This window comes from Cynocephalus volans, chromosome 9 (assembly GCF_027409185.1).
Source record: "Cynocephalus volans isolate mCynVol1 chromosome 9, mCynVol1.pri, whole genome shotgun sequence".
NCBI lineage: Eukaryota > Metazoa > Chordata > Mammalia > Dermoptera > Cynocephalidae > Cynocephalus > Cynocephalus volans.
The window spans coordinates 43,773,805-43,793,156 of record NC_084468.1 but is presented as its reverse complement, the minus strand read 5'-3'; the positions used below and the strand labels follow the sequence as shown (position 1 = coordinate 43,793,156).

At 39.2% G+C, this 19,352-nt stretch overlaps 1 protein-coding gene across 1 annotated transcript in view; it reads left to right on the top strand.

Annotated features, from left to right (window-relative positions):
- The first annotated feature begins 1,882 nt into the window (after positions 1-1,882).
- The window catches only part of LRRC66 (leucine rich repeat containing 66), a 36,700-nt gene continuing 19,230 nt past the window's right edge, over positions 1,883-19,352 (top strand). The window contains exon 1 of the mRNA XM_063108538.1: positions 1,883-2,372. Within this exon, the coding sequence (XP_062964608.1) occupies positions 1,883-2,372 (490 nt within the window). The remainder of the gene's footprint in view (positions 2,373-19,352) is intronic.

The window sequence follows — 19,352 nt, the reverse complement described above, 5'->3', positions numbered from 1 at the left end:
TTCAGTACTTCAAAGTAATGTGCCTATGAATGGTGACTATATTTTTTTGTTGCTGATGTTGTGTTAGCTTGGTGTACAATTGTATATATAATGACTGCAGCTTTGAATGTAGAAACAAATATCCTTCTGACTGGGCAAATTAACTCAATTTCTTGTATTGCATAAGAGGCACACTATAAAAATAAATCACTCCGTGCTGTAGGGCACCTTTGCAGTTCATGGCCATGTGTACCTGAATTTAGATGCCCTTAAATTATGGGAGAATTGACCTTGTATGAAACAAAAGTTTGAAAGTTACATTGTAAATTTCATTCACTCCACTCATTCATTCATGTAAACAGAGCATAGCTCAGTGGCAGACTGCAGACAATTAAAAATACAAAACATGGGAAGAAGTAGTATATATAACTTCTTTTGGGGAGTACAAAACAAACACAAAGCAAAGCAATAATGCAGGATAATATTAACATTCTGTCAAACTGGATGCTACTAACATGCATTCATTCAATAAATATTTACTGAAAGATTTCTGAAAACAAAGACAAAATAGAGGCTAAAGCAGGAAAAAGGGGCTTGAGTCTGAAAAGATATGCAGGATTTGGACTGAGGAGAGGAAAAGGCATTGAACTTGGAATTGGGAATAGACTAAAAGCTAATTTCAGCATGATGTACACATTTACAGTTCTTTGCACAAGCCACATCTTGCAGTTACACCACATGTACTCAAACTAGTTCATAAGGTTAGCTAGATAACAGAAAGCTTTAAATGCCAACTTGGGAGATTTGGACTATAGGCTCCTTATTAGCCCTTTGAAGATTTTGAATGAGGGAATAATATGAGGGAAAACAATATTAATCTGAAATCCTTTGGGATCACCTAGGATGGATCAAGAAGGAAAGTCAAGAGGCAGAGGCAGGAAGAACAGAGCTATTGTAGCAGTTCATATTAGTGATGAAAACTAGCATGGGTGCCATGAGAACAGAAAGGAAGGAGTGATTTGTTGTAAACTTATGTACTGAATAATATGATTATTTGTACACACACGGGTTTTTTAATGGAATGTAGTTTCATGAAACAAATCACAAAAATATCCATTTATTTTCTTTTAAAATTTTTTTCATGTATACATTTAGCCATTGTAGTTTGCATATATAGTACTTGTTTTAAACTCAATTGCTTCTCAATAATTTTTGGTGAAAAATAGGCGTGATGTTTCTATAGCTTATATCTTGATGGTTCTGAGGCAGAGCATCCTTTCTATAACCCATTTTATTTATGTTGTATATATCTGAATGACTTCAAAATGATTTGAAAAGTCACAAAAGCCACATAAAGCTTGTAGTTCTTCTAATCATAAAATCAACATTCTCTTCTGTGAGTTGAACTTTATACTCATATAGTTATGGAAGGTTCACAGTTTAGTGTAACTGGATGTCATTCGTGTGATAAACCACATGACTAATTATAATGTTGTAGATAAGCATAACAGACTTTGCTCGATACTAATGACCAGCAAAGAAACAGAGGAGTCTTTAATCTTGGTAAGATTTCACTCATTCCAAAGCAGACTGCAGGGTGAATGATACTGGAAAAGCAGATGCAGAGGTAAGGCCTAAGTGAATATGTATTTTCTGAAAAATCAGGGGAGTCCTTTCTCTAAAATGTGACATAAGTGTAATTTTATACTATAGCTATACCATTTTGGTAGCTACATTTTAAATGCCCCAGTTTCTAAGAAATCAAACATTCACTTAAATTGGTAAGGCAAGACAACTTTCCTAAATCTTAAATTGAACATTAAATTTTCTGCTTCTTATTTGCTGTTAATTTTTATGTAAGTTATTTTGAGTAAGTCAATTCATTTTCCTTTTTTCAGGCGTTATGACAAACTTCTATTTCAGAATCATTGTTATAGGTCTTTATTTTACTGGAACAATGGCAAATCCATCAAGAAAAAGCAGTATTTTATTCAATTCTGAGTGCCAATGGAATGAATATCTTCTGGCAAATTGTTCTTTCACTGCAAAACATGATATACCTGTGGACATAGCACAGACAGCAGCTACAGTGGATATAAGTTTCAGTTTCTTTAGACTTCTTTTACAGTCTCACATGAAAAAAGAAGACTGGAAAATAAAACGTTTGGACCTCAGTAACAATCTCATATCAAAAATAACTTTGAGCCCTCTCACATATTTACATGCTTTGGAAATATTAAACCTCAGCAACAATGCCATTCACTCCATCTTGTTGGATCTACCCAGGCCTAAGTTCTCATTTGTGAAATGCCACAGAAGCAGCTTCAGAAGTGGGCTTCCGTTTCTAAGGGTGCTAATTCTTCAAAGAAATAAACTCAGTTACACTCCCAAGGGTGAGTACAATTTTAAAATACAGACTAGATGGAGAAACAGTGATGCGGAGAGTTAATGTTTTATGTCAGTAAAAATTCCATGTTTGTTTTCAGTTTCAAGGAAACAGCTGAAAGTAAAGCAATTTGACCAAAGCAAATATAATGAAAGGAGTTTCTTAATGGAATTGGAAGTTATATGTGGAATTCATAGTCAATGCAGTTTAATCTCGCATTAGTATAATTTACATTAATGATATCTGGATTTGTTGAGAGACACTAGGAAGTATTTAGATGCTAAATAATAATGCATGATTTTAAGTTACCTACTTTGATTATCATGTATTTGTTAATATAGAAAAACACTGAGAAATAACTAGTTCAGATACTTTTAATATGTAACACAATTCAAATTAAATATGATGACATATTTATAATTTTTGTCTTCTTAGAATACATTTTGTCTCTACTTACCTAGTTATCCAAATGTAGACCAAAATGCACTAATATTAGATATCAGTGTGTGAACTTTCTTATTATCAAATCAAAATCAGAATTCCTTATCCCAGTTTCTAACAGGATATTCTGTATATCCTACTATTATAATAAATTCTCATCTGGCATTCAGTAGTCTACATGTTGGAGTTCCTTAACTAATACAAGAATGTTTTATTCAGAAAATGTATCAGGTTTATAAGGCAAAACTGACTTTGCCCTTTTTATATTACAGAGTGCTATACAATTTCCTTTCCTTATTTGTTTTTAGTCTTGTTCACTATTCACTAAGCGCCTGCTTTATATGAGACACTATGCTAAAAAAAAAAAAAAGGTATTGTCCTCTTTCCCCATCCCAAATTTTGCATATTTGGTTTTCCTCATCTTTCAGTTCTTACTGTGTGTGTGTGTGTGTGTGTGTGTGTTGTTCTTTATTCAGCCCATGACTATTGCAGTCATCACACCAGCAGAATTGTGAGAGAAGGGTGGGAATCTTCTCTCCCTGACCTTTTCCATAAAAGCAATGTGTAGTATTCTCAGTGTAAAGTGTAAACTAGTTGCATTTTATTTTATAATGCTTATTGTATTGTTTTTATTACAAAAGGAACACCTATTATTTATAGAACATTTAGGAATTGAAAAAAAATTAAAAGGGAAAAATTAAAGTCACTCGTAATATGAACTCTTCAAGTTTTTCTTTATGCCTATATGTACCTTTTTCTTCAAAATTGGATCATTCTGTTAATATTTCATAATTTGTACTTTTATATCAGAGTATTTTGAACATCTTTATATAATTAAGCATAAATAATATTTTAAATAGTTGAATAATTTTCATATATACATACAAGTAATTTTGAGCCTCCATTGAGGGGGCAGTTTGTAGGGATACTTAACATCAATCTTTCATCAGCTTCTTCCCTTTCCCAGATTTGTACCACAGCTCTAGAATCTTATACTCTCAAGGCATCAAAATGTGTGTGTGCATGTGTGTGTGTGTCTGTCTGTCTTACCCCCGCTACCCAGAGAACATTTTTTTTTCAGTCTTTTCAGTTTGAAGAAACTTCTTTCCCCCTTTTTGTTTCTTCAAAACCCTTTATGTCTAGAAATTCCTTTCCTCTAAAGGCTTAGGCTTGTGGAAAACAAAAGCCAGAAAAACTTGTAGACTCCTTTGCTTTCTACCTTGCCATATGCCTTCCCTGGGACAGTGAACACAGAGCCTACTTTCTGCTTAAGTGGAAAGAAAGGAAAAGAGGAAACTATAGGGAGGTAAGAGATTAATATGCAAAAATATTATTCCACCGCAAAAGTAAATAGAGAAGTACTGAACCTCTCTCCTTAAGACAGATGAATTCCCCAGAGCTAATTGGTGGCTAGGGATAATACAATTCTGCTTAAGGACCAACTATCCCTATGAATGCAGACACAGACCCACCTTCCTTTTTTGAGTTAAACTTCTGCCTCCTGTAATATCAGGGAAAATGTTAAACTTTCAAAGGAGAATAAAGAAAACGAAGTGAAATGAGCAAATCCTATGTCTGAAATTCTGCTGGAATTCTAGTAAACGACACCATAGAGAGATGAATGGAAGTCCGATGTCAGCCATGAATCTAATTGCATATAATTGAGTCCTTTTATCCATAACATTTTGTGATTTGAATTATCTTCTCATAATCATCATCACTTTTAGTTTTTATTAGGTTGAGTCCCCCCTAACATCCCTTTCTGTTTTATAATTCTGTGACTATGGCTGGGTAGCTCTGACTTTGAAGTCCCTTTTGGAGGAAAATATCTAGTAAAAGAAGAGTGCTGCCTAGGACACCACCCTATATCTGGCCTTTCCTTTGTTCTTTTTTGATTCCTTTAAGTCTGTTTAAAGGGAGCAACTAGATAATGTAAGATTTACTCATAAAATTGTGATGATTAAATGAAAAATGTATCTGAAGAATCTAACTTAACATTGTATTTGGCATAATAAATGGTAGCAATTTCAATATGTGAAAAGTTCTTTGTAAACTTGTAAAGTACATTACAAATATTAGTTTTTACTACTCTCTTGGCACAAATTGAGAATAAGAGTATATTTAGAAACAAGTAATTAATTTGTTTTGTCTAAATCTCAAGATATCTTTTAAAATGTTAAATAACTATTACAGTAGATGAGACTCATGGGAATTATAGCTCACTGTGATTCCCGAGCAGAGAATCATTTATGTCTATTTACACAGGTGCTTGCACTCATCTAAAATAACGATAAATTAGAGATATCTCAGAAAGCAGCAATCAAGCAACCTTCATAACTCATGTACCATGTTTTAAAATGGTGACTGTTTCTAGAACCAACAAATAGTTGCTTTTACTCAGGAAAGCCCACTTTTGTGAGGGTGAAATATCACACTGACTAACCAATGTTAGTTAATCTTCCATCTTCAGAGTCAGCTGTGGTGTCACCAGTAAGCTTTGTGTTGGGGAAACACCCAGAGGAGGTGCTGGCCAGTGCAATCTACAAAACAAAAGCCAGCCCCGAATTTAATCTTACCGTTGGTTCCACCTTTCTCCCATATTTTTGAAGTACAGTGAAGTAATAACTGAATAATCAGTTTAAAAGAAATTTTAAACAATGGCATTAGTCTCTGGTTAAATTGTCTCACCTTCGTCTAGCAGTATTTTTGGAATGCCCACAGAATACCTGGAAAAGTACCAGGAAAAACATCTTACTGGGATTCTAGTTAGATGTGGCAGCCTCACATCAACCCACTAAGTTCCAGAGCCCAAGAGATAAATATGTTAGAAATGAGGTGAAATAAGACCTGACATTTGAAACTTATGGAATTACAAAAACAAAAACAAAAAAGAAAAACATAACCAGTGTATTATAAAAATGAATTATGTTGTATTCTTTATTTGTAGGGAATTCTTTATACCTTAATTTTATCCTTTTAGTTCTTTAATTTTATCTTGATTGCTATTGGATTATGGAAATACCAATAACCAGTGGTTTCAAAACAATTCAGGTTTTAAAGAAACAAAATGTATATAACATTGAGCTAAGAAAAGGCCTTTGGCTAACCTATATAATTTGGCCACAATAAGGGCTGACCTTATGAATCAAATATCTTATCCTGGACCATTCTAGACTCTATTCCAATTCTTAACACTCTTTGAACTAGAAGCCATAAACCCTAAATATCACTGTTTTATGTTATCAGGTTATCACATTTGGGAGAGCACTTAAGTTCATGGACCAAACGGAGTATTTCTAGGGTGGCATAATGTCTGCACATCCCCTCTGGAGAGTTTCTTTCTAATAGACACTGAGATAATTTATTGGAAATAACAAAACTGCCTCTGGTCACTTAAATGCAAAGGATAATCTAATTCCTGCCCCCCACCCCAAGGCCTATGTAATCATCAGACAGCAGTGCAACAAATAATTCCATTTTCACAAAGGTACCTCCACAGTTTCCTCCCAACATTCGACTCTCCTCTCTTGAAACATGGAACTTACCCTTGATGTCCAAGCCCCAGTCATTCATGCACCTTACAAACTCTTTTACTCCCTTGAAGACCCTCCAAACATTGATTCACCAAGCAAAATTTTTTAAAGAATACATTTTTCCCCAATGGGAAATGCAGCCAAGTATCATGGAAGAGTTACTCAAATTTCCCAATTCCGTCTTGAGAGACTCTAAACAAGGTCATTTGTAAGGACCACGCCAGTTTCCTTAATAAAATAAAACCTTAATTCTCTAAAATTGGAATAGAGGAAAAAAATTTTATGTGGAAGGGGTAACTGCACTTTATGGTCTTAATTCCCATTTCCAGAAGAAATTTACCTTCTTCTTTGGGCTCTTAGCTTGATATTATGAGGGGAGTTGAAGAAAAGGATTTTCTTATAACTCTCTACATTCAAACCACGCTAAAACACAGGCATGTTCCAGCCTCATACTTCTTATTTACTCTTATACTTCTTTTTTACTTCTTATATTACTCTACTTACTTGTTTATTGACCTTAAACAAGTCACTTAACCTAAAAATGTCTCCTGGTCCTTATCTTTCACTGGGGATAATTATATATACAGGGTTGATGTGAGCGTTAGAGAATTTATGTAAAGATTATAACACTTAAAGTGATAATATGTGTGAAACATCTCTCAGTTCCTGGTACATAGCAGATGCTCAAAAAATGTTAGTTCCCCTTTAGTGTCATTTGATCATCCTGAGCTAATACTGTGTCTCCCATCCCAGTCTTTGCTATAATGGTCACTCCTTGATTTCAGGTACAATAGCTAATTAAAGGTGATTCTCATTCCATCTGCAAATGTTCAGTTTATATGAAGTTCAGAATACTCATCAACAGGGCTGAGCCCATGGCGCACTCGGGAAAGGGCGGCGCTGGGAGCGCAGCGACGCTCCCACCGCGGGTTCGGATCCTATATAGGGATGGCCGGTGCGCTCACTGGCTGAGTGCCGGTCACGAAAAGGACAAAAAAAAAAAAGAATATTCATCGACAGTCTTGTTGCTAGTGTTCATACTTATGTAGATCTGTGTACTGTTGGAGGCTCCTGCTCTTCCTTTTTCCAGACTCTCCAGTCTGTCCTTTTGACTCTCTGAACCACACTGACTTGTAAAACTGTCACCACCATCAAGATAATGAACTATCCATCACCCACAAAAAGTTTATTTCTGCCCCTTTGCAATCTATCTTTCCTACCCATGCCCTCTCCCCAACTCAAATAACCAGTGATCTCCTTTCTGTCACTATAAAGTCAATGCATTTTTTATAATTTTATATAAATGGAATCATACAGTATATACTTTTATTTTTGATCTAGCTTCTTTCAGCATAATTATTTTGAGATTTATCCTTGTTGTATGTATTAAAAGTTCATTCCTTTTTATTGCTGAGTAGAATTCCACTGTGTGGATATTCATTTACCTGTTGATGAACACTTAGACTGTCTTTTTTGGCTATTACAAATAAAGCTGTTACCTAAAGGGATGGAGAAAGATAAACCATTAGATAAACACTAGTCAAAAGAAAGGTGGAATAGTTATATTAATTTCAGACAAAGTAGATTTCAGAATAAGGAAAATTATCGGGGATAAAGAAGAGCACTACAAAATGATGTCAGTTCTTCAAGAAGACACAATAATCCTAAATGTGAATGAACCTACCAACAGAGTATCAGAATAAGTGAGGAAAAAGTGAAAGAACTGAAAAGAGAAATAGATAAATCCACTATTATAATTGGAGACTTCAACCTCCATGTCAATGATAGATTAAGTAGGCAGGTAATCAATAAGGATATAGTTGTCTTAAATAGCACTGTCAATCAACTTGATCTAATTGAGGTGTATAGAATGCTTCAGCCAACAACAGTAGATACACATTCTTCTCAAGTGCACATGGAACACTCACCAGCATAGACCACATTCTGAGCCATAAGACATATCTAAATAAACTTGGAAGAATAGAAATCACGCAAAGTAAGTTTTCAAATTACAATGGAATTAAACTAGAAATCAGTAACATAAAGATAACTGGAAAACCCTCAAATCTCTGGAAACTAAACAACACATTTCTAAATAACACATGGGTCAAAGAAGAAGTCTGAAGAGGAATTTAAAAATATTTTGAGTTAAATGAAAATGAGAATGCAAATTATTAAAATTTGTGGGATGCAGCAAAAGCAGTGCTTAGAAGGAAACTTACAGCATCAAATGGATACATTAGAAGAGAAGAAAGATCTAAAATTGGTAACCTAAGCTTCTACTTTAGGGAATTAGAGAAAGAGCAATTCAGGCCTAAAGCAAACAAGAAAAGAAACAATAAAAATTAAGTCAGATGTCAATGAAATTAAAAACAGGAAAAAGAGAAAATCAAAAAACCCAAAATATCATTTTTTGAAAAGATAAATAAAAGTGATAAACTTCTAGACCTACTAACTCCCACCCTCAGTAAAAAAAGAGAAGACACAAATTAGAACAATATGAGAGATGAAAGAGTGGTTGTCACTACTGTTGCATTAACATTCTAAAAATAGTGAAGTCTTTGTTGCAACATATGCTTTCATTTCTCTTGGGTAAATGACCTAAGAGTAGAATGGCTGGCTCATATGTTGGGTATATGTTTAACTTTTTAAGAAATTGCCAAATTGTTTTGTAAAGTGTTGTACCATTCTAAATTCCCACCAGTATTATATGAGAATTTCAGTTCTACATCTCATCCACACCAGGCATGGTCAGCCTTTTTAATTATAGACATACTAACTGGTGTACAGTGGTATGTCACTGTGTAATTTGGATTTCCCTGAATGATTGATATTGAACATGAAAGGAAGAATCGACACCAGTTGATGATCCACCGGAGAGAGCTCGTTTATTAGGCAGCACACACACATATGTATAGGGCTTTTAGGGAAGGCTGATTGGATCAGGGTGTGATCCCTTGGGGCATTTGGGTTCTTACATTCCTCGGTGTGATCCCTTGGGGCATTTGGGTTCTTACATTCCTCCCTTTGTCTTGTTTTAGGAAAGGGGATGTTGAAGTCTTGGAGCTACTTCCTGCTGAACTGGGGCGCTGTGGGGGGGGCAAAGGGAGGAAGGTACATAAATACCCATTATGAAACCCCAAAGGAGGGTGGAGAAACAAGTAATTTCAAAAGGGGAAAAGTCCATAAACGTTCCTTGAAGCTACAAGTCAAATATGCAACGGTTCCATTGTTCGTAGTTGGAGACTGGAGGGAGCAGCCAGGCCTCGGTGGCAAGGGCGTGTAGGATGCATTTCCTCTGTAAGGTGGTGTCTCTTCAGCATCGGCTGAGGCGCTCACGAGATGAGGCGGGGGGTTCATTGGTACCTAGAAGCTGGTAGTTTCTAAGCAAAAGCTGGTTAAAGGCCTGATTAGAGATTTTTCCCACTTGGGTTTGAAAAAACCTAATGATGCAGGGCAAGAAAAGGCAGGTTATGAGGATAATGATTAGAGGTCCCAAAATGGGCCAAATCCAAGTTAGGATAGGGTTTAAGATAAAAGAAGAAAAGGGGTTAAGAACTGGATGTGGTTCGTAGGCTGGAAGCTAAGTCGGTGAGTTTGATGATGTTTGTTTCTACTAGACTGGATTCATTGATATAATAGCAGCATTCTTCCCCAAGGAAGATGCAAGTACCTCCTTTTTCTGCAGTGAGGAGGTCTAGTGCTCTACAGTTTTGGAGGGTGACCTGAGCTAAAGAGGTAATTTGTCTCTGTAGAGAGGAAAGAGATTCGGCAGTGGAGGTCAGAACCCCTTCAAGTTTAGCATTTATGTCTTCGACCGCCCATAAACTGTGTCCTAAGGCTCCTCCCAACAGGCCGGCTCTGACCGCTGATGTTGTTAGGGAAATACCAACCATGATCAGGAGGAAGGCGGCCCTTTTTTGCCTTGAGGGTAGATGAAGAAGATGGAACAGTTCTGAACTGGTGTACAGAGTGAGTTGAGGGACGATGGTGACAAGAAGGCATGGGGCAGTAAGATTAGACTGGATGGAGGTAGAGAGGGTTCCATTGCACCAGACGAAAGAGCCTGGTGGGGTGACGGTGTGGTTATAAATGGTTGAGGAAGGGAAACGTTTAAGAGGACGGCTGCCAGGAGCGGTCGCATGAGAGAAAACAATTTCCGGGAGAGAGAGAGAAAGATGAGTGTTTCAGAAATGATCTGTTGCCAGGTGTAAATGGGTGACCCTGGGGAGCTAGCAGAGGGGCCTGAAAGCTCCCTGGGTGAAATGAAAAGAACAGGAGAAGGCCAAGGAGAAGGTTCATGTCTCCGGAATTGGGGGTAAGGCTGAGGTCCGGGATAGGCGGAGTTTGAAAGGGTCGGTAGGATGAGGGATACACTTAAAAGAATGGTGTGTTAAGTTCTTTTGCAGCTTGTTATTGGAGTTCTCGGTGGCCGAGGGCAGATCCTGAGTGTAAGGCTTCAGCCTGGAGATATGATTCCATGGAGTAACACGATTACCTGGCAGGGCAAGTTTAGCAGCAGTTGGAGTGCAAAGGATGACAGGACATGGGCCTTCCCACTTAGGGGTTAGGGGGGTTTGGGGTTCCGGGGAAGTGTAGAATGAATAGAGCGAGAGGTAGAAGACGGACCCAATCAAGGTGTAATTCCAGAGACAATTTAGTTAGTATGTCCTTTAAGGTTCTGTTGGTTCTCTCTACCCTTCCGGATGCCTGAGGTCGGTAAGGGCAATGTAAGTGCCAGGGGAGAGAGAGTGACTGGGAGAGTTTCTGTATTACCTGGGTGGTAAATTCAGGTCCATTGTCAGATTGAATGGAAGTGAGCATCCCAAATCATGGGATGATTTGGGAAAGGAGGGTCTGGGCTACGGTGGAGGCCTTTTTATTGGATGTTGGGAATGCCTCTACCCATCCTGAAAAGGTATCAACAAACACCAAGAGGTATTTGAGGCGCCGGACAGAAGGCATGTGCGTAAAATCGACTTGCCAGTCAGCCGCGGGTGTGAGACCTCTGGCCTGGTGGGAGGGGTATGGCCCAGGTTTGAGAGGGGTGTTAGGATTGGTACGCTGGCAGATTGTGCATGAGGAGGAGATTTTTTGCAAGAGGGCTTTGTCAGATGGGGTGATTGAGAAGAAGGCTTGTAAAAACTGGGATAAAGCTTGGGGGCTAGAGTGAAACAGGTCATGGGGCAAGCAAAAGAGAGAGGACTTATCATAGATTAAAGCTGAGTTGGTGATTGTGTAAGCAGACCGCGTTCTTTATATGGCGGCATGAGAGAGAAGTATATGAAAGACATATTTGGAGTCAGTGTATAAGTTAAGAGTTCTTCCTTCAGCTAGAACGCAGGCTCGCGTGGCGGCGATAAGTTCGGCCTACTGGTTGGTAGTACCCTTGGGTAAAGGTTGGGCTTCTATAACCGAATCAAGGGAGACTATGGCATACCCTGCGTAATGAGTGTTTCCTTCCTTGAATGAGGACCCATCCGTGAACCATGTGAGATCAGCGTGAGATAGGGGTCCCTCGGTGATGGAAGAGCGGTAAGGTATAGAATTTTGAAGGCTTTCTACGCAGCTGTGCAAAGGGGTGTTGGGGGAATCTGGTATAGGCAGTAGGGTGGCCGGATTTAGGGGTGGGCAGGTAGTGAAGGATAGGGTGCAGGATTTTCCAGAAACGAGGATAGGAGGGTTAGGATTCTGGAAGGTGGGAGGGATTGGAGAGCCTTATAGGTAAGGAGGTCTTTTAGGTGATGTGGTGAGAGAATAGTGAGAGGTGCCCCAAATGTTAATTTGGATGCCTCCTTATGCAGTAACTGCCCCACTGCCAGGGCTCTTAAACAGGGTGCCCAGCCTTGCACAGTGGGGTCCAATTGTTTTGATAGGTATGCTACGGGGGCAAAGCAGGGGCCATAATTCTGTCCTAGAACGCCCAGAGCTTGTCCCGTATTTTATACAAGGGGGTGAATGGGAATGACAGCGGCGTTAACAAGGCGGAGATCTTGGACAAGACGAAAGGCGCTGTTAGGTTTTTTTACAGCGAGTATGGGAGTATTGAAAGGGGAGCGAGTGGGATGGAGATACCCGTTTTTTAATAGGTCCTGAATGATGGGGCTTAACGCGAGGAGGGCTGTTGTGGTTAATGGATACTGAGCCTGACAAATATATTTGGAGGGGTCTTTTAGTTCTATGTGTACGGGGGAACACTGGGCCAGAGCGGGGCTGGCAGTGTCCCAAACTGTGGGGTTAACAGAGTGCGTTAGCATGGGTAAGGACTTCTTTGGAGGGGTGGAATTAGTAGGATCTTGGGCTTGAACTAGCGCTAGGAGGAAGGAAACGGGGGAAGAGGAAGAGGACAGGGGCAAAGTAATGGAGACTTGAAGCCGTGATAGAATGTCCCGACCCAACAAGGGGACGGGGCATTGTGGCATGACTAGAAAGGAATGGGAGAAAACGGATTGAGTGCCTTGAAGGCAGCAGGTTAAAAGAGGGGTTTTTTGGGGAAAGATTTGTTTACCTCCTACCCCGACTATAGGAGAGCTGCTGGAGGTGGTGGGGCCTTTATATTCCCTTAAGACCGAAAAGGTGGCTCCAGTGTCCAGGAGGAAAGATATTGGGTGGCCGTCCACAACCATGGATACCCTGGGCTCCTGCTTTGTTATAGAGATGGTTGGGAAGGGCCCAAGGCTCTGTCAGTCCTCCTCAACAAGGCCCACCATAGGTGGTGTCCACGGTTCGGGGGACTGTGGGGCAGTTGGTCCCTCACCCCTTTGGGCGAGGGGGCAATCAGATCCCCAATGTCCCTTCTTTTTGCATTTGGACAAGGAGTGGTAGGTAGCCTGGGGGTGGGGCAAGCCTTTGCCCAATGCCCTTCCTTTCCACATTTAAAGCAGGCTCCAGGTGGAGGCTTAGAGGTGGAGGCTGTGGGAGGGCACCCAGGGGGTTTGATAAGCCGGGCCAACATCTGGAAGTTGGCGTGGTCGGCCTTTTGTTTTCGACGTTCTTTTTCCTCCTCCCGATTATGAAAAACCTTAAAGGCCACTGACAGGATTTCAGTCTGAGGGGTTGCAGGACCCTGCTCTAATTTTTTAAGTTTAGTTTTAATGTCGGGGTAGGATTGGGCCAGGAAATAGGTCATAAGGACATGCGGGCCGTCTTCTGAGTTGGGGTCTAAGTTAGTGTATTGTTGAAAGGCCTGAGTTAATCTATTGAGGAACTCGGAGGGAGTTTCCTCCTTTTTTGGACAATTTCTTGAATTTTTTGGAAATTGACGACCTTGCGAGCCGATTTTTTGAGGCCAATTATTAAGCAAGAGGCAAAATGGTCTCGAGCCTGGATTCCCTGGGCTGTGTTATAATCTCAATTAGGTTCCTGTTCTGGGACTGCTTGGGGGCCTGGCGGGTGATTCGGATTGGTACGATGGGTATCAGTGGCATGGGTTTGGGCTGTATCCCAGACCCTGCGGCGTTCCTTGGGGAGGAGGGTAATGTAGGTGGTAGGGTCGGTAGAGAAAGAGCCTAGTCTTTTTTCTAATTCTGTAAGGTCAGCTAGGAAAAAGGGAACATGGACCCTAACGACTCCTTCAGCCCCAGCTACCTCACGTAGTGGGGCGATTGTTAAAGGGGCGGGGGGAGGTCCTCGGGAACGGGTGAAAGGGGGGCTTAGTGGGTCAGGATTAGGGGAGGGTAAAGACGGGGGAGTGGATGGCGCAGGAGGTGCAGAAGGTGACGCGGATGACGGGGGAGGAGGAGCAGGTGCCGGAGGTGCTGGGGGAGGAGGAGGTTGGTAGGGTGGGGATTCATCAGCAGGGTCGAAGGTGGAAGAATCGAGGGGTGACTGTGAAGAGGGTTTACAGGCTAAAAGGACTTGAGAGGGAGCACAGGAGGAGCAGAGGGCGGGGTTCTGAGCCAAGAGGCGAAAAGCCTCGATGTAGGGGATCTCCTTCCATTTTTTTAGGTGCTGGCAGTAGTTAAAGAGGTCTCGTAGAATGTTAGGATCTAGTGTGCCCTCAAGGGGCCATGTGTTTTGATTATCTGAAGGATAATAAGGCCAATCTTGTGTACAGAATTTGGTGAGGAGTTTGGGCTCAATATAATGGTTGGTGAGGTTTTTCAGAAGGCACTGAAGTGGAGAGTCCCCTAGGGAGGAGGAGGAAGCACCCATTCTGGTCTCTTAATGGGAATTTAGACAGAAATCGGACAGAGATTTAGTGATAGGACAGATCCTTCGGCCGGTTGGGAAAGGCGGGATCCTAGACGGCATCCCCAGTAGGTCACATCAGTCCCGGCAGGTTCAGGTACGAACCAGGAGGAGAGAAGGGAGGTGTGGGTCATCACTCAGACCTCCACTTCTCTAGGGCAAAAGCCCGGTGCCTGAAGGAACCTAGCGCTAGGAATTTCTGGTCGGGTCCCGGACCCGGGAAGTGGAGAGAAGAGAGTGGTGGACAGGAGGGTGAAGGAGAATGGGGCTTTTAACCTCCAAAAATGAAAGTAAAAGTTTACCAGGGCTTTGGAACCTGTTATAGTTTGGGAATTTATGGTGGTCGTGAAGACCGTGGTGGGGTGGGGTATGGGTGTTAGGGGCTACCGGACGATCTAGACTCCCTGTGGTAGCCTGAAAAAGGGCTGGTGCCCTTTAGGAAAGGGGGCTTACCTAATGATGAGCCGGTGGTGAGTGGAAGGAGCCAGTGCCGTAAAGAATGGACGAGGGTGGACCATCAATGGTGAGAGGTGGAAGGGAGGCCGGTCCTGGCAGGACAGAGTTCCCGAGGGGCGACTTGGAAAGTGCTGCCGCTGCGATTCGAAAAGTGTTACAGCTTGAGGGAGCCCTGAGGAACGACTTGGAAGATGTTGCCACTGCGATCCGAAAAGTGTCGCCGCGCAAGAGAAGCTCCATCCCGGGTTTCGGCACCAAATGAAAGGACAAGTCGACACCAGTTGACGATCCACTGGAGAGGGCTTATTTATTAGGCTTTTAGGGAAGGCTGATTGGATCAGAGTGTGATCTCTTGGGGCATTTGGGTTCTTACATTCCTCGGTGTGATCCCTTGGGACATTTGGGTTGTTACAGAACATATTTCTTTGTGCTTATTTGTCAACTGTATATCTGATGTTTACAAATCTTTGGCCCATTTTTAACCTTTTTTAAATTATTAAATTTTGAGGGTTCTTTACATATTCTAGATGCAAGTCTTTCAACGGAATGTGATTTTCAAATTTTTCTTGAGTTTCACAATCTTAACAATGTCTTTTGAAGAGCAGAATTTTAAAATTTTTATGAAGTACAATTTATTAATTTGTTATTTTATGAATTGCATTTTGGTGTCATATCGAAGAAATCTTTGCCTAACCCAAGGTCACAAAGATTTTCTCCTATATTTTCATATAGAAGTTTTATAGCTTTAGGTTTTAGTTTTAAGTTTGTTATCCATTTTGAGTTAGTTTTTATATCTAGTGCTAGTAACATGTAGAAGTTTTACAGATATTCAGCTGTTCCAGGACCATTTGTTGAAAAGACTATCCTTTCTCCACTGAATTGCCTTTTTGCTTTTGTCAAAGATCAATATGGGTAGGACTATTTCTGAACTCTCTATTCTCTTCCATTGACCTTTGTCTAACTTGACCTGATTGTCCTAATCTGTTTTGTGCTGCTGTAACAGAATACCACAGACTGGGTAATTTATAAAGAAAATAAATTTATATGTTACAATTCTGGAGGCTGGGAAGTCCAAGTTAGAGAGGCCTGCAACTAGCAAGGGTCTTCTGTCTGGCTGCATCATACCATGGCAGAAGGCGGAAGGCTGAGAGAGCACACACGTGAGAGAGAAGGGAAGGAGGCTGAACTCATTCTTTTATCAGTAACCCTCTCCTGCTGTAACTCACCCACCCCCATGATATCAGCATTAATCCATTCATGAAGGCAGAGCCCTCATGACTTAATCACCCCTTAAAGGTCCTGCCTCTCAGCACTGTTGTATTGGGGATTAAGTTTCTAACACACGAACTTTGGGAGACACATTCAGACCACAAGCACCAATACTACAATATCTCGATCTCTGTAGATTTGTGATAAGTTTTGAAGTCAGATAATGTAAACCCTCCACCTTTGTTCTTTTTCAAAGTTGTTTTGACTATTCTTAGGTCGTTTTCATTTTCATATGAATTTTACAGTTAGCTTATCAATTTCTGAAGAAAATCCTGCTCAAATTTTTATTGGGATTGTGTTGAATCTGTAAATCAATTTGGGAAAAAATAACATTTTAATAATAGTCTTCTAATATATGAAATCTCTCCATTTATTTAGGTCTCTAATTTCTCTCAACGATGTCTTGTAGTTTTCAGTGGATATGTCTTACATGTACTTTGTCAGATTCATCTCTATGTATTTTATATTTTTGATGCCATTTCAAATGAAATTATTTTTAAAATTTTAATTTCAGATTGTTCATTCCTGGTATAGAAAAATATAGTTGACTTTGCGTACTTATCTTTTATCCTGCAACCTTTCCAAACTCACTTCTTAGTTCTGGTCTTTTTTTGTAGATTCTACAGATTTTCTACAAAGATTATTGTGACATCTACAAATAAAGACAGTTTACTTCTTTCTTTCCATTCTGGATGCCTTTCTCTTACTTTATTGCACTGGCTAGAACCTCCAGTATGATGTTGATTGAGAGTGGGTATCCCTGTCTTATTCCTAATTTCAGAAGGAAAGCATTCATTCAGTCTTTCACCATTAAGTGTAATAATAGCTATGGGGTTTTTTTTATAGATGCTCTTAATCGGGTGGATTAAATTCTCTATCCCTAGTTTACTGAGAATTTTTATCAAGCACAGATGTTGGATTTTGTCAGCTGTTTTTTCTGGATTTATTGAGATAATATTGTTTTTACTCTGTTAAAATGGAGAATTATATAAATTTTCTAATATTAAACCACCCTTGCATCCCTGGAATGAATTTTACTTGGTAATGATGTATTATCCTTTTTATATATTGTTGGAGTCAATTTGCTAAAATTTTGTCAAGAAATTTTACCTCTGTGTTCATGAGGACTATTGACTATTGGGTGGTTGTCTTCTTTTTTTGTAATGTCAGTGTCTGGTTTGGGCACCAGAGTAATGCAGTTCTCATAAAATGAATTGGGAGATACTTCTTCTTCAGTTTTCTAGAAGAGTTTGTTTACATTTGGTTTTATTTTTTCCATAAATATTTGGTATAATTCCCCAGTGAAGCCATCTGAACCTGGAGTTTTCTTTGTGGGAATATATTTAACTACAAGTTCAATTTCTTTAATAGATGTAGGGGTATTCAGATTATCAGTTGCTTCTTAAGTGAGTATTGATAGTTTGTATCTTTCAAGGAATTTGATCATTTCATCTAAGCTATCAGATTTATAGGCATAAGGTTGTTCACAATATTTCACTATCCTTTTAATATCTATAGACTCTGTAGTAATGCCACCTCTTTCTTGATATACTGATCATTTATATCTTTTTCTTTTCTAATCAGCCTGGCTAAAAAAAATTTTTTTTATGAATTTTATTATTGTTGTCAGTGAACCAGCTTTTGGTGTCATTTATTTTTTTCTCTCTTTTTAAATTTTCTATTTCATTTATTTCTTCTCTGAACTTTATTTCCTTTCTTCTGGTTACTTTCCATTTCATTCACTTTTACAAGTTTCTTAAGGGAAAAGCAGAGGTCATCAATTTGAGAACTTTTTTATTTTTTATAGGTATTTAGTGCAATAAATTTCCCCCTAAAAACTGCATTATCTGCATCCCACAAATTTTAATATGTGGTGTTTTCATTTTCATTCAAGTCAAAATACTTTGTTCCCCTTTCAATTTCTTCTTTGTTTCATGGGTTATGTAGAGGCATGCTATTAGTTAGTTCCCAATTACTGACAGGTTTCCCAGAAATCTTTCTGTTATTGATTTCTAATTTAATGCCATCCTGGCCCAAGAATATATTTTTTGTTTCTTGAATGCTTTTAAATTTACTATTTATTTTTAGTTTTATGGCCCAAAATGTGGTCTGTGTACCCATGTGTACTTGAAAACAATGTATTCTACTGTTGTTGGGTGGAGTGTTTTACATCAAGTAGGTGAAGAAGGTTGATACTATAGTTTATATCTTCTTTTGCCTACTTGATTTTCTGTTTACTTGTTCTATCAGTTTTTGACAGAGGAGCATTAAAATTTTTTACTGGAACTGTAGGTTTTTCTATTTCTCCTTGCAGTTCTATCAGCACTTTTTTTTTCAGATATTTGGAAATTCTGTTGTTAGTTGCATAAATGTTTAGGATTATTATGTCCTCCTGATGAATAAACTTCTTTATCATTATGAAATGATCCTTTTTATCCCTGGTAATGTACTTTGCTCTGAAATATATTTTTATATTAATAAAGCCAATTCAGTTCCCTTTAGATTAATGTTAGCATACTTCTACTTCCTTCTACTTCTTTTTAAAACAACTTTGTGGAGATATAATTTATATACCATAAAATTTGTCCTTTTAAAGTGTGTGATTCAATGTGCGGTTTTTAGTATATTCAACGAGTTGTTCAATTATCACCACTTTCTAATTTTAGAACATTTTCATCTTCAAAAAAAACCGACACCAACCCATAAACATTAGCCATTACTCTCCATGTATTTAATCTTTAAAAACAGCTTTAAGGTATAATTGATGTACAATAAATTGCATATACACACATGTACAGTTTGACATGTTTTGGCATATGATTTCACACCTGCGAAATCATCACCACACTCAAAATAACAAACGTTCATCACTCCCAAAGTTTTCTCATGCCTGTTTCTAATTGCCCCCTCCTGTCCCTTACCATCCCCCACCCCCCATTCCCAAGCAATCACTGATCTGTTGATCTGCCAAACTGTTTTCCAAAGTTATTGCACCATTTTACATTCCCATCAGCATTTTACATTCCCATCAGCAGCTCCTCCTCATCCTCACTAACAACTGGTGTGGCTAGTCCTTTTAATTTAAACTAATCTACTGG